This window comes from Notolepis coatsorum (genome assembly GCF_963971535.1).
Source record: "Notolepis coatsorum genome assembly, chromosome: 5".
In the NCBI taxonomy this organism is placed as follows: Eukaryota; Metazoa; Chordata; class Actinopteri; order Aulopiformes; family Paralepididae; genus Notolepis; species Notolepis coatsorum.
In genome coordinates, this window is record NC_140169.1 from 157321113 (window position 1) to 157335458 (window position 14346).

Sequence of the window (14346 nt, forward strand, 5' to 3'; positions counted from 1 at the left end):
CTTTACAGCTGGGTGGGGGTTGTCCGTTGATCACAGTCAGCCTGTCTTTAAGCGAGCGCCCAGACTCGTCTAATCTCATCTCTGGATCCTGCATGCGGCCATGGTCCCTGCTCCCCTTAGTGTCCCAAGCTGAGTCTGTGGGGGAACGGCACGGAAGAGCATGGGAAACACAGATGCGTTTATTCAACTGGGAGTATTTAGCATGATTCCCCCTACAGCCAGCCAATATGTGACTCCGCCCAGCGTGCGTGCCTACAACTCGGCGACCCAGGTTCCTCACGAGAAGAGAAAGAATTTTTTATTTTATTTTTTTTTTCATTTCCGTTTTTTTTATTTTTTATATATATATACTTACAGTTCGAGGGTTGAAGAACATATTTAGTATAACAGCGAACATATATAATAACTCTAATTGTGTTTAAATTGTGTTTAAAAATGGCTCCTTGAGACATACTCTGATCGTCTCTCACGAAGCTGTGGGGGCAGTTCCCTCGGGCTGTCCCATTTTTGCATGTGAAAGGCTGCTGTTGATGTGAGGTACGCCCCCACACGGTGTGGTGTTTATATTCACAGCACCTGTAGCAGAGAACACTTTTTTGCTGCTTAGATAACATCGACATGGCCGCACAAAAATTATCAGCTGCTCTTAATAGAGGAAGAGATGGAATGAGTATAGACTCCTCAGCGACGATGAGTGACCACATCACGGACTACATGGTCATCACTGAAGATGAGCCGCCACCAGCTCTTTTATCCGACGATGAGACCGAAGACGCAGATGAAGACGCAGATGAAATTGTACCAGATCCAATCGAACCTGCCGACGATGGTGAAACAGAGGAAGACGGAGACCTTTGCGTTGAAACTGTAGCATTGGGCTTTTCAGCTGAATCGACCATGCGATCAGTTGAAAAGATGTCTGGTTTAACGGTGGAGGGCGAAATAGAAGAGGAACTCGGAAAGATAAACTCTTTCCACTGCAAGTGCCAGGCGCGCCGAAAGGAAAATTCAGAACGATCTGCCCTGTCTTGTTCAAAAAAACTGTCGGTTGAGCTAATTTACCAAAACCGATTGGACACCGCGTCGTTGACACCAAGAGAAAGGGACATGTGTCTGTTGTCCATTATTGGAACATGCCAAAATGTTTCAGAGATGACGCAAAGTACAAAGAAAGTCAACGCTATACGCCTGGCTTCAAGGACAACGTACAGATTCCACGACGTTGTCGTCTGTCGTCCAACGTTCTGTTTCATTTATGGGTAAGTGTTTTTATGCTTGTATATTGTATTGGACGTAGATGTATTGTATTGGACTTATATGTATGTTTAGCAATAGGTTTAAATAGGTTTAAATAGGTGTTAAAGTCTAGATATAGTCGTCGAATCCTATTCTACCCTGCGAGGGCGTCCATTTTGGATATTCTGGGTAGTGTAGTTTTTGTGCGGCCATTTTGTAATGCACATCGCTAGGATAGGGATTCTTAAAAACTACACCTGAATGTAAACAAGAGTGATTGATTGATTGATTGATTGAAAAGTTTATTAACAGATTGCAGAATGGGTACAGTACAGTACAGCTCAATACATACAATTGTTAAGGGGATGCAGACCAGAGAAAGACTTCCATCTTGTTTACATCAGGGTCCCCCATTTTCAATTCATCATAACATAATATATGACATACAGATACAGTGTGTACAATGTGTGTATTTCATTCATTAATTCTCTTCCCTATTGTTAACATTTTTGTTTAGGATCAGCGATGCGCTTCTCAAAAGCCTTTTCAAACACTACAAGACAGATGGCCTCACACCGCGGGAGAGGAAGAAACAGCCGAGAAATCACAAGCGTTTTTTGTCTCTTTTTGACGTAAAAAGGGTTGTGAAATTTCTGATCAACTTTGCTGTCCTCCATGCGATTGTGTTGCCTGGCCGTCATGCTGGTCACAAGGATTTCACTGCAAAGTTACTGCCAACCAATCTGACCAAAGCTGCCCTGTGGCGCCTTTACAGCGGTATAGAAGGTATGTCATAAAACCACCCCTTTCTTTCTCTCTCACACACACACATGGTTCCCACTTTTTCTTATTCTACCAATCTAACAAAAACACTTGTCTTTTCAGGATTTCGTGTTGTTGGTCAGAGATCCTTCCTTCGGTTGTGGAAAGCACTCCTTCCGCAGATAATGATCACAAAACCCAGGACAGATCTGTGTTCTCAATGTTACTCCAACAATAACCAATTACAGCAAGCCGCGGGAAGGCCAGAGAAGTTGCAGGTGGAGAAACTCCAGGTGTGTACAGTCTACTTTCACTACTACACTACAGACTGTTTTTTACCACCATCTATTCCCCTGTACCCCCGTCCATAGTGGCTTGTTTACAGTATTTACCCAAACATAGCAACGTCCGATGACGACATAGAATGGGTACAATACAGTACAGCTCAATACAACAACAGTGGACTGGAGGATGAAGACCAGAAAAAGGCTTTCGCCTTTTTTACATAAGGGTCCTCCATTTTCAATTCATCAAAACATTTAGAGACATACAAATATACAGTAGTTTCATAAAAATGCTAAAATGCTATTGATTGATTGATTGATTTAAAACTTTATTAACATATTGCAGAATGGGTACAGTACAGCTCAATACATACAATTGTTAAGGGGATGCAGACCAGAGAAAGACTTTCGTCTTGTTTACATCAGGGTCCCCCATTTTCAATTAATCATATTTCATATCTAAATCATATAATATCTCATTGCTAAATATATGCAATATATAATCTAATAATCCAATAATCTAAATCTAATATATAATATAAAAATGCTAAATGCATGGGTATTTTATTTTGTCTTTAATGTTAGCTTGCAAACTCGAATACTGTCTTGGTAAGCCTCATAATGAATTGTTTGGGGAAAAAAAGAAAAACATCGTGATGTGTATCGTGTATCGCCGAAAGGTCAGAAAATATCGTGATATCATATTTAGGCCATATCGCCCAGCCCTAGCTTCAACACACATGACATTAGGATAACCTGAGGATAACTGAGCACTGCCACCTCATTAGCCGTGTGTGTGTGTGTGTGTATTGAGCCGTACTGTGTTGTACCCATTCTGCAATCTGTTAAATAACGTTTTCTTTCATTCATGCTTTCATCCAGGTGCAGTTAAAACATCTGGCCCTTGTTGACAGAGAACGCGAGCTGTTGCAGGAGATGACTGTCGCCACAAAGCGCACATGCGCCGAGAACATGGATCTGTCGCTAGGCCCCTCCCCACCTGCAAGCAGAGATATCACGATGCACTACAGCTTTGATTACGCACAGCAGGTGAATATCCAATATAATGTTGCTTTTTGTTGTTAAAGGAAAACTTACAGGAACGTTTGAGTTGTATTTGGAGTGTATTTAGATAAGATGAGAGTGGGAGGAGAGAGGAGAGAGAAAATAGGAGAAGAGAGGAGAGAATAGGAAAAGAGAGGAGAATTTTTTATGTAAAAATAGTTCCTTATAGTTTTAGCAGTATTTTTTCATGAATCACTCGCCAAACATAAAAAATACTTGCATTTGGCTAGTAAAGTGGCCTAATTTCCTCCCCTGTTCCCTTATTTCAATGTCCCTTATTTCAATGTCCTTTTTTCTTTTTCTTCTTTCTCTGTCCTGCAGGTTCATTTTCCATCTCACCCTTTTCAAGTGGGTCCCATCTTTTTTCAAACACCGCGCAAATGTGGCCTGTTCGGTGTCCACTGTGAAGGGCTGACGAAGCAAGTGAATTACCTAATTGATGAAGGGATGTCAACTGGTAAAGGCAGCAATGCCGTTATCAGCTATGTGGATCATTTCTTCACCAACTATGGAGTTGGAGAAAAATCAGTGGACCTGCACTGCGACAATTGCTCCGGGCAAAATAAAAACAATTATGTCTTGTGGTATTTTGCGTGGCGTACTATTCACAAACTTCACCTGCAGCTTGCTCTCCACTTCCTAATTGCAGGCCACACTAAATTTGGCCCCGACTGGTGCTTTGGTTTGATAAAGCAGGTTTACAGGAAGACTGCGGTCGACACCAGTGATGCCACAGATTACTTGTAAAAGTAATCCGATTACTGATTACTGATTACTCCTTTAAAAAGTAATCCAAGTTACTTTACTGATTACTTGATTATCAGAGTAACTTAGTTACTTTGAAAGTAACTAGGTTACGAAGTCGTCGTTCCCCCAACAGTTTTTTTTAAACGCTTTATTGAAAGTGCATAAATTGTTTTTAACTTGTTTCTCTGCACATAACGTAAATTGTTAAACTAGTGCTTCAGCTTCTGTACCATCAAGTATGGTAAAGCAACAGTCTATGATGCTCACAGCATTAGAGCAGCCAGCCAGTGGTTTTACAAAACCAGTGTATCCATTCACATCTAACAAATGCAGGCTGAACTATTCAATTATATCAACTGTAACTATTAAATTGTTTTTATAAATGTCTCTCTATAAACATACAAGCAGTCTCTCTTTAACATGTAAATTAACTGTAAATCTGGCAAATAAGAGCTTTTCTCTCTCTCTCTCTCTCTCTCTCTCTCTCTCTCACCCCTCTCTCTCTCTCTCTCTCTCACCCCTCTCTCTCTCTCTCTCTCTCTCTCTCACCCCATGCCTCTTTCTCTCCAACCCCACCCAGACAGCCTACATCTCTAATATAATAATAATAATAATAATAATAATAATAATAATAATAATTATAATTATTATTATTATAATATAATCCCTTCTCTCCCTCTCTGTGTGTATGTGTGTGCGCGTGTGTGCGTGTGCTTGTGCTTGTGTGTGTGTGTGTGTGTGTGTGTGTGTGTGTGTGTGTGTCTCTCTCCCCTCTCTCTGTCACTCGTGTTCTCCCACCTGAAGAACTGTGGGAGAGCATTAGAGCAGCCAGCCAGTGGTTTTACAAAACCAGTGTATCCATTCACATCTAACAAATGCAGGCTGAACTATTCAATTATATCAACTGTAACTATTAAATTGTTTTTATAAATGTCTCTCTAGTCTTCTTGCGGTTTCACTTCGTTTAGACAAGCGTTTTGGGGTGGAATTCTCAGACGAATGCAACGGTGCCCTGCTGTCAGACGATTGGCGCATATGTCACATGACGTGCTGTGAAGACCCGCCCTACTCTGCCTCTGATTCGCAGACTGTGGATGGGGAATGTGATTGGGCCAAAGCAGAGTCACTCACAGACAGAGAGTCCAGTCACGCCGCGAGGACACATTCTTGTGTAACCCTTTCACTGCCACACCACGTCACTCCCAAATAAGAAAAACAGCTCAAAAATGTATTTTTGACTGTCGAAAACGAAATAAAATACTGCATTCCGCATGCATTATGAATTTATGATGAGATAGTAACGAAATAGTAATGCACAGCCACTTGGACAAGTAACTGCAATCAGATTACTGGCTTTTAAAGATTAACGCGTTAGATTACTATTTTCGGGGGAAAGTAATCAGATTACAATAACGCGTTACTTAGTAACGCGTTACCGGCATCACTGGTCGACACCCTGGCAGGCATCGCAGACATCGTCAGGAAAAGCTCTGCAGTGAAAGGAGTCAATATCCCCCAACTTGTCGGTCGCGAAGATGGCACAGTTTATGTTCCAAGCCACGACTGGCAGCAACATCTCGGAGGCTTCTTCAAAAGATTCCCACAAATAAAGAAATACCAGCACTTCAGCTTCGATGCCAACAGTCCTGGCATGGTGACGGCGAAATTACACTGTGACGATACAGAGCCATTCACGTTTCAGCTGTTGAAAGACCCAAAACGCTACCCAACCATCTCTGGTTTTCCTGTCCTCACCCCACCTGGTCTAGACAATGACCGACAGGAATATCTTTATAAGGAGATAAGACAATACTGTTCTGATGACGCAAAAGACATTACATGCCCACTCCCAACATCTAGAGCACCTCAGAACAAGAAGACTGTACGATGTTAGACACATGGATGTAGAGCACACACACACACACACACACACACACACACTGTACTAGCAGTCACTTTAACATGAACACACACACACACTCATGCTGCACACGCTCACAATGTAAGGTCACTTTAAAAAAATTAAACAAGAACAGGAGTGGTTCTTGTAGAGTAAAAGCTTATTACTTGTTCTTATTACTTGTATTATTGCACAATGTCGCATTCTCATCCTATTGGAATCTTATTATTGCATTCTTGACTTGACTTGATAGTATAGTAGTACTAGTATAGCATAGGGACATAGAAGAATTGTATTGTTGTACCGGTACATCATACATGTACATTATATTTTTATTACTATTGTTTTATTGCACAATCGTAGCGGGCATGGCCAACCGCATTTCACTGTATGCCCTGGTATGCAATGAATAAAAAAAAATGTCACTTTAAACTAAATGGAAAGGTCACTTTAAAGGAAAGAACCGATGTGGTTCTTGTATAGTTTAGATTATTGTAGTATAGCATAATGACAGCATGTCTATTTTTATCATGCACATCTTATGCCTTCTTATTACCTGTTTATGTATTTTATTATTAGTATTATTGCACAATCGATGCGGGCATGACCACCCGCATTTCACTGTATGCCCTGGTATGATATGCAATGAATAAAAAAAAATGTCACTTTAAACTAAATGGAAAGGTCACTTTAAAGGAAAGAACCGATGTGGTTCTTGTATAGTTTAGATTATTGTAGTATAGCATAATGACAGAGTTGAAACTGTATTAGCATGTCTATTTTTATCATGCACATCTTATGCCTTCTTATTACCTGTTTATGTATTTTATTATTAGTATTATTGCACAATCGATGCGGGCATGACCACCCGCATTTCACTGTATGCCCTGGTATGATATGCAATGAATAAAAAAAAATGTCACTTTAAACTAAATGGAAAGGTCACTTTAAAGGAAAGAACCGATGTGGTTCTTGTATAGTTTAGATTATTGTAGTATAGCATAATGACAGAGTTGAAACTGTATTAGCATGTCTATTTTTATCATGCACATCTTATGCCTTCTTATTACCTGTTTATGTATTTTATTATTAGTATTATTGCACAATCGATGCGGGCATGACCACCCGCATTTCACTGTATGCCCTGGTATGTATGTGACTAATAAACCTCTTGAATTGATTTGATATTGTCTGCTGATTTTCATCCAGTTGTCACATGAAAGGTTGGAACAATGATAATGATAATGATAATAATGAGGCTTGTGTCTATCACTCCGCTGGCCAGTTCTACCAACTATGCATTACAATTCCCTGCGGTCAACATAATTTCTTCCTATTTTGGTTGTAATTGTGTAATGATAGATGTATAACCTGAACACTGTACATATCTGTTTTCAGGAAACACTGGGCTATACAAAGAATATGCTGTGATGTCACATGAATGTATAAATATATGGCCATGCATTTAATCTCTCTCTTTTTTATAAAATCATTATAGCCAACATGCAATATATCCCATTGATTGGTACACTGGGACAGACATTTGTTTTATACAGCTATAACCTGCATTCTTTCAAAATATATCATTAATCAATAAAACAGATATTGGAATACATAAATAAAGGTTTTCAATTCAATAACTGAAATATACATTATTCAGACTAGTAGTTATATTACTACTACAATAGAAAATGTTTGATTTTGTATCTGATCTGTCAGCATGGCTGTCACAGCACTTAATTATGTTAATACTATTCAGGGGAGAGGTGTGGCTGGGAGGTATTGTTTACGCCCAGCAGAATCCTGGCAAAAGGTGTCAAATCTTTAAGAGCTGTTTTCTCTGCTTAGGTCTCTGGGGAAAAAAGACTGCTACAAGATTTAAAATTAGCACATCACAATAATAACATTCTCAGATTTCAAAGTATGACACATCATTTGAAAGCTTACATTCTGTACTTTCACAATCTGGAAAAATCTGGAAAATGAAAAAATAGACATGTAGGCTATAGCACTGGTCGGGGTCACATATACAAGCGTCAATCAACACTGTTGCTGTCTTCCCTTCCTCAAACCTGACGTCCATAATGTATCTGGCCCTTCTAACCCCGCGTCTCTGGGCGTAGTCACGGGAAGCGGGTTCTTTGATAGTCTGCTGCACTGCACGGGGGTTGGATGAGAAACAATAGCAGAACAGACCAAGGGTAAAAACTAACAGACATCCTAACACCAGACTGATCCTAAGACATGTGAATTTTTCATTTTTAGACGCCATTTCCATTTTTTAGGAGGTATCTTACTCCGTAACAAAGTACAGCAAGTAGCAAGGAAAACACTGTGATTGCCAGACTACCCACCACTACCCTACTCAGTTTTACAGAGATATGGCGTACTCCAGTAACGTTTACAACTGCGTTCTGGTGTTGTATTTGGTGAGAAGAAGGGGATGTTATATTAAGGATGTCGTCAAGCGTGTTTTGTCCTATATCAGACAGAATGTCATCAGATATTGCTGATTCTAATAGATCAGGTAGCCAGATTCTCATTACTCTCTTGTTCCAGCACGGCCAAATTGTGTCTAACCTCTCCAAGTTTACGAGAGGGTTCCTGTGCAGGTACACAATGTGTGAGGTGGTGCCAATTAGCTCCTGTTTTACTTTTTACCTTCAGAGCGTGCGAGGTAGCTTCCACTACCAGGGCAGGCTCTTTCCACCTAGGGTCAGTCCACTTTCTTTTGTGCACTTTGACCCTTACCCAGTCACCAGGTTTAACAGGAGTCTGTTCCGGTGTCTCCTCGGCTGGCTCTGCGTTCTGGATCTGTGAAGACAAGACTCGAGTGATTTTAGTGAGAGCCCTAATATAATCTTCCACCTCAATGTCCCATATGTTCAACGCTGGACCAACACCCCCCTCTCTGGGTGGGCCTGGCATTGGTCCACCTGTCATTAGTTCATGGGGAGAAAGGTGAGTTCTCCCACTCTGGGAAGATCTCATGGACATCAGCGCAAGGGGAAGTGCATCCACCCACTTCATCTTAGTCCCATGACAGGCCTTGGCAATTTTCCTCTTCAAAGTTTGGTTTGCTCGTTCTACAAGGCCCTGCGAGGCCGGATGATAAACTGCACCGAATTTGTGTCCTATGCCTAGCTGCTTTTCCACTATTGCCAGTTTGTGACTGGTAAAGTGCGACCCATTGTCACTCCGGACCAATGTCGGGAGCCCGTGACGGGGGACAAGCTCATTTCTTAGCCACTTAACAACTGTGGCCGCATCCTCTTTCCTACAGGGGATGGCTTCTACCCATCGGGTGAACCTGTCCACCGCAACCAAAATGTACCTATATCCACGTACAACATTCTCAGCTCCCATATCTGTGAAGTCTATGCAGATTTCTTTAAAAGGCGCATCTGGGACAGGGAACCTACCCATAGGACACTTGTAGGTCCTCTTTACATTAAAGGCGTTGCAGGTGTGGCAGTCTGCAATGAAGTTCTCCACTATCTCTTTGAAATATGGATGCCACCAATGCGTCTCTGCCTCTTTAGTAGTTCTCAGTCTGCCCACATGGGTGGGGCCATGTGCCTGCTTTATGATCAGTTGACACAGTTTAGCTGGCGCCACTAGGCGGCCATCATGTGCTCTCCAAATCCCATCAACACATGTAGCTCCCTTCCTCAGCCACTGGTTCTGTTCATATGGACCAGCCTGTCGCTGCAGCTCCCTGATTGATTCCTCTGTCAACTCCAGCTCCTCCGCCTCACGTAAACACATCATCTGACCTTTGTACCCTGCCACAAATTTTGCCGCCTTATCTGCTGCATCATTCCCCTTGGCAATAAATGTGTCTGAACTCTGATGACCCTTACACTTCATGACCCCCACCTCCAGGGGAAGGAGGACTGCTGCCAAAAGATCCCTAAGTGCTTTTGCATGTTTTATTGGTGTGCCTTGAGAGGTAATAAACCCCCGCCTAATCCATTGTGGGCCATCCACGTGCACAGCCATGTGGCCGTACGCAGAGTCAGTGAAGATGTTTGCCCTCTGACCCCGTGCCAGTTCCAATGCTCTTGTCAATGCTATTATTTCAGCCAGTTGAGCAGACGCTGGCTGAGGAATGATGGCAGACTCTATAGTCATATTTCTAGAGTCTCTCTGTTCTACCACGGCATAAGAAGCAATATTCCCATTCTCACCCCTGTAGCAGCACCCATCACAAAAGAGAACCATATCTGGCTCTGGTATCGGTTCCTCCCGCAGATCTGACCTGATCTTTAAGTCACGCTCCGCTATGTAGCTGCAGTCATGTGGCTCATGATCATCAGAGGCTAATCCCGAAACCATGTTAGCTTTTCCGGTCTCGTAGCTAATGTGTGGCTGTGTGAGGGACTCTGAAATCCTGATCTTTCTGACAGGTGAGAATGCAAAAGCTTTAGAGCTCAAAAATGCAACTACACCGTGTGATGTGTTCACCTTCAGAGCGTGACACATGACTACATGAGCTGTCTTTTCAATAGCTCTGGCCAGTGCAGCCAGGTGCCTGGCGCATCCCGTCTGACCCAGCTCTATGTTGTCGAGCTTCGAGCTGTGGTATGTCATCACCCTCCTCTCTCCCCTTTGTTTCTGATACAAGACACCATTCACTACCCCCCCTACTTCAGAAACATCAAGGTAGAATGGTTGTGTATAGTCTGGTGTGCACAAATGCGCAGCTTGTGCCAGCGCCTGCTTGGTCTGAGTGAAGGCCTCTTCGCCCTCCCTTGTCCATTCCAGTTTTGCTGTGAGGTTTCTATTCCCTGCTTCAGCAATCATGTCTCTGAGTGGTTGAGTTAGAGTAACATAGTCTGGCACGTAAGTCCTACTGTACCCAGTGAGGCCCAGGAAGGCCAACATCTGTTGTACTGTCCTCGGTTTACCGTGTGAGAGTATAGATGTTCTCTGTGACGAAGTCAACGACAGGCTGTTAGCTGAGATGAGTCGCCCTAAGAAGGTGACAGTCTTTCTCGCTATTTGTGTCTTTTCTCGCTTCACTTTGTATCCTACCTCGGCGAGTAGTGTCAGTAGGTCAGTGGTGGCTCTTAAACTAAACTTAAGCCAGGATTAAATCGTCTACATACATGATCAAATTGACCCCTTCAGGAAGCTGTAAGGTGTCCAGGTCCCTCTTTAGGGCCTGATTGAATAGCCCAGGGCTGTCCTTATAGCCCTGTGGTAGCCTGTTATAGGTGAGTTGACTGCCACCATAGGTAAAGGCAAACATATCTTGTACTTTTGGGTCGAGGGGTAAGCAGAAAAATGCATTTGCTAGATCAATGACTGTGAAGTGGGTGTGTGTTGGATTGATGTTCTGTAGTGCCACATATGGGTCAGGCACAGGAATGTTTTCTGTCATGGTTGCGTTGTTGACCTCTCTTAAGTCATGGACCATTCTCCACCCCCTGTCCCCTGCCTTGGGTACTGGTAGGATAGGTGTGTTCCATGGGGATGTGGTGTATCTTAAAACCCCGACCTCCAGGAGCCCCTCGATAGTGTCTTTTATTCCAACAATCTGTTCAGGCTTAAGGCGGTACTGCGGCCGCCAACAGGGATACTGGTCAGGCTTAAGGGTAACTGATACTCCTCTGTGTGTCACACAACCCACATCGAATGGCCCCGTAGTCCACAGTTTGGACGGCACAGCACGCAGCCATGTCTCAGTGTCTGGGTGATCTGTGTGTTCTCGTCCATGGTCACGTTCCAATTCTTGTACCTCCAACAAGCCCTTATCTGTGCCTCTGTGGAGGATTTTCCACATGTTGTTTACGGGGTTTGTGAAGACCTTGGGGAATGCAGTGGGCACCCACTCACAGGTGAGGGCCTCTTTCATCATAAAGCCCAGGGACCTAGCTTCATACCCTACTGCAATCGCCAAGGTGACATGGGGTGTGGCGTCTGCGTCTAGAGTGTACCATGTTTGCTGTTCTGGGGTCAGATGTGAATACGCAGCGACCCCTTGGGGACCCACAATAATGTCAGATGTCTGTATTGTCTCAGTGTGGCCTTCTTTGTCTTGCTCCCAGGCCTGTTGATACTCCTCATCAGTCCTCCTAAGATAGTTGTATGTCGAGTGCAGTGGATCAGACGGGGGCCTATACGCCCCTAGGGTATTTATCCACGGTTTCCACATCATATAATGTCTCTGTATTTCTGGCGTGTCAACCTCAGTAGTAAGCAGCCTACTCCAATAGACCTGAGTGATTTCCTGTTGGGTGTCAATTGCTCCTAACATTAATATCCTTTGTCCATAGCGGCGAGTGATGAGAGTGTCGTCATGACTTCCCGGGAGTCGCAAAATGATACCATCAGAAGTACAGAAAATGACAGCCCCTATCTTAACTAGGAGGTCTCTGCCCATTAGATTGACTGGGCACTGTGGCGCGTGGAGGAATGAGTGATTTAGGGTTTGACTGCCTATTTGTGTGACCAATGGGGTAGTATATTTCTGTACATCTGCTTTACCCGAAAATCCAACCGTTCTGAGAGTATGAGAGGACAGCGGTGGGACTTTACCTCTGAGACTGTTAAGGACAGAAACTGTAGCCCCCGTATCCACCATTAGTTGGATGTCCTCTCCCTCAATTAGACAGGTGACCATTGGTTCATGAAGTGTGTCACCCGTGGCTGGACCCTCTGGGCCTCTTCATTGTTGGTCATTACCCCATGCAGCCATAGGCAACTGCGCAGCATTGGGTGGCATTGGACCATACTGTGGTTGTGTGTACTGGGGCGGAACTTGTTGCTGACCAGGGTATGCAGGAGGAGTCCAGTAGGGGGAAGGTGGCTGTCCTGCCTGGATGTTCGGCGGACCCATGTTTGATTGATAGCGTAAACCCCCTCTTCCTCTGGGGCCAAAAGGTCTCTGGTTTCCCCTGGTGGTTCCCCGTTGGTTGTGACCCCAACAGTTCCGGGCCCAATGACCCCGCATTCCACAGAGATAGCAGGCATCATCCCGCTGCTGCTGCCCGCCCCTCCCCTGTCTGGGCACGCCCCCCCCCCCATACATTGGATATTGCATGGGGTTGGGCCATTGTTGTTGTTCCATCACATTTCCACCAGGCGCAACTGCCATCTCTGCCTCTTGAGGCTCTTGTTTCAAGGCGGACCCCAATAGCATCTGTCTCCTCTCTTTCTTCCCTTGATTTCGCTCACTGTCCTTCTCCGCAACTTGAAACTTTAATAGTCTCTTAGCCAGATTCTTCATCTCTTCCTCACTCTCCCCTTGTGCCCTCTGGTTTCTAATGTCATAATGTATGAGAAATGCCCTCCATTCCTCATCAGTTTTCGTGTCCAACCCCACGATATCGTCCAATTTGATACGGACCGGTTCTGGGAGAGCTTTAACTACGGCACTCCTCCACACCATTACTGTGGCCTCTGTTTCGTCATACCTCTCCCCTGTACACTCCAACCAAACGTCCTCACACCGTTTAAGAAAGGTGTGAATGTCCTCATTTGATTCCTTTTTTAGGCTGGCTAGTGCAGTGAGTGTCCGATTAGTAGGATAACGGTCCCTTACTGCTGCCCAATAGCGTGGTCTATGTAGATTGAAGTCCTCCTGGTCTTGATGCATATTGCATTGAGCGAGCAGATCGGTCTGCCTAGCAGGCAATCGCCCCTCTATTCTTCCCATCAACGCCCGGAGGTCACCTAAGCACAGGCGATCTCCTGCTGTGTATCTTTCAAGTTCCATTACCCACTTTTGACCACCCTTGGTTAAGGGGGGCAATTTGGCCACTAGGGAGTCCATGTCTCTGTGACTCCATGGCTGATAATAGGGCTGCCCTCCAGGGCTAGCAATCAGTGGGCATTGAGTGGAGAATTTCCCATCCCCCCTTTCTCCCCCCTGGTCTCTGCCACTCGTGGTTGGTGCAAGGGAGTCATAACCTTGATGCTGGATCAGCATTTCTCCTCCGCTAATGTCGTATGACCCCCCCTTCGTTTCACCCCCTCTCGCCTGCATCTTCAGTCTTCCCTTTATCACACTGATCTTTTCCACTTCTCTCGTCTCATGGTGCTCCTCTTCTTGCCTGCTAATCCCCATAACAGGGCTGTAGCCCGTCCTTCTGTTCAGCAGACATTCTGCCTCCCCTGGTTCACTTTCCTCATCTAGAGACACTCCGCTACCGCACGCTGTGCCCTGTTTATCTTTAACCCAGGGTAAAGTTGTGTCGGGTGAGGACCCCCCTTGTCCGGTTCTGTCATGGCGGTTGCCGAGGCCTGTTAACAGGTGTGGGGCATTACGTGTAATCCTGTCAACCTGTTCAACTAATTGTGTCAGTGTACGGTCATTCTCCGTCTCAGCCACCTCTAGGACCCCCG

General features: G+C 44.3%; 1 protein-coding gene and 1 long non-coding RNA gene across 2 annotated transcripts in view; both read left to right on the forward strand.

The window, feature by feature from the left end:
• Positions 1 to 1168: 1168 nt before the first annotated feature.
• On the forward strand, positions 1169 to 2207 carry LOC311227877. The gene is made up of 3 exons (XR_014619643.1): positions 1169 to 1259; positions 1754 to 2022; positions 2122 to 2207. It is a non-coding gene; the product is annotated as an uncharacterized lncRNA (long non-coding RNA).
• Positions 2208 to 9994: 7787 nt separating this feature from the next.
• Positions 9995 to 14346, forward strand: part of map3k20a (mitogen-activated protein kinase kinase kinase 20a) — a gene marked incomplete at both ends in the record, with an annotated part of 73971 nt that continues 69619 nt past the window's right edge. Inside the window, 2 exons of the mRNA XM_084314344.1 lie at positions 9995 to 10015; positions 10468 to 10578. Coding sequence (XP_084170470.1) covers positions 9995 to 10015; positions 10468 to 10578 — 132 coding nt within the window. The remainder of the gene's footprint in view (positions 10016 to 10467; positions 10579 to 14346) is intronic.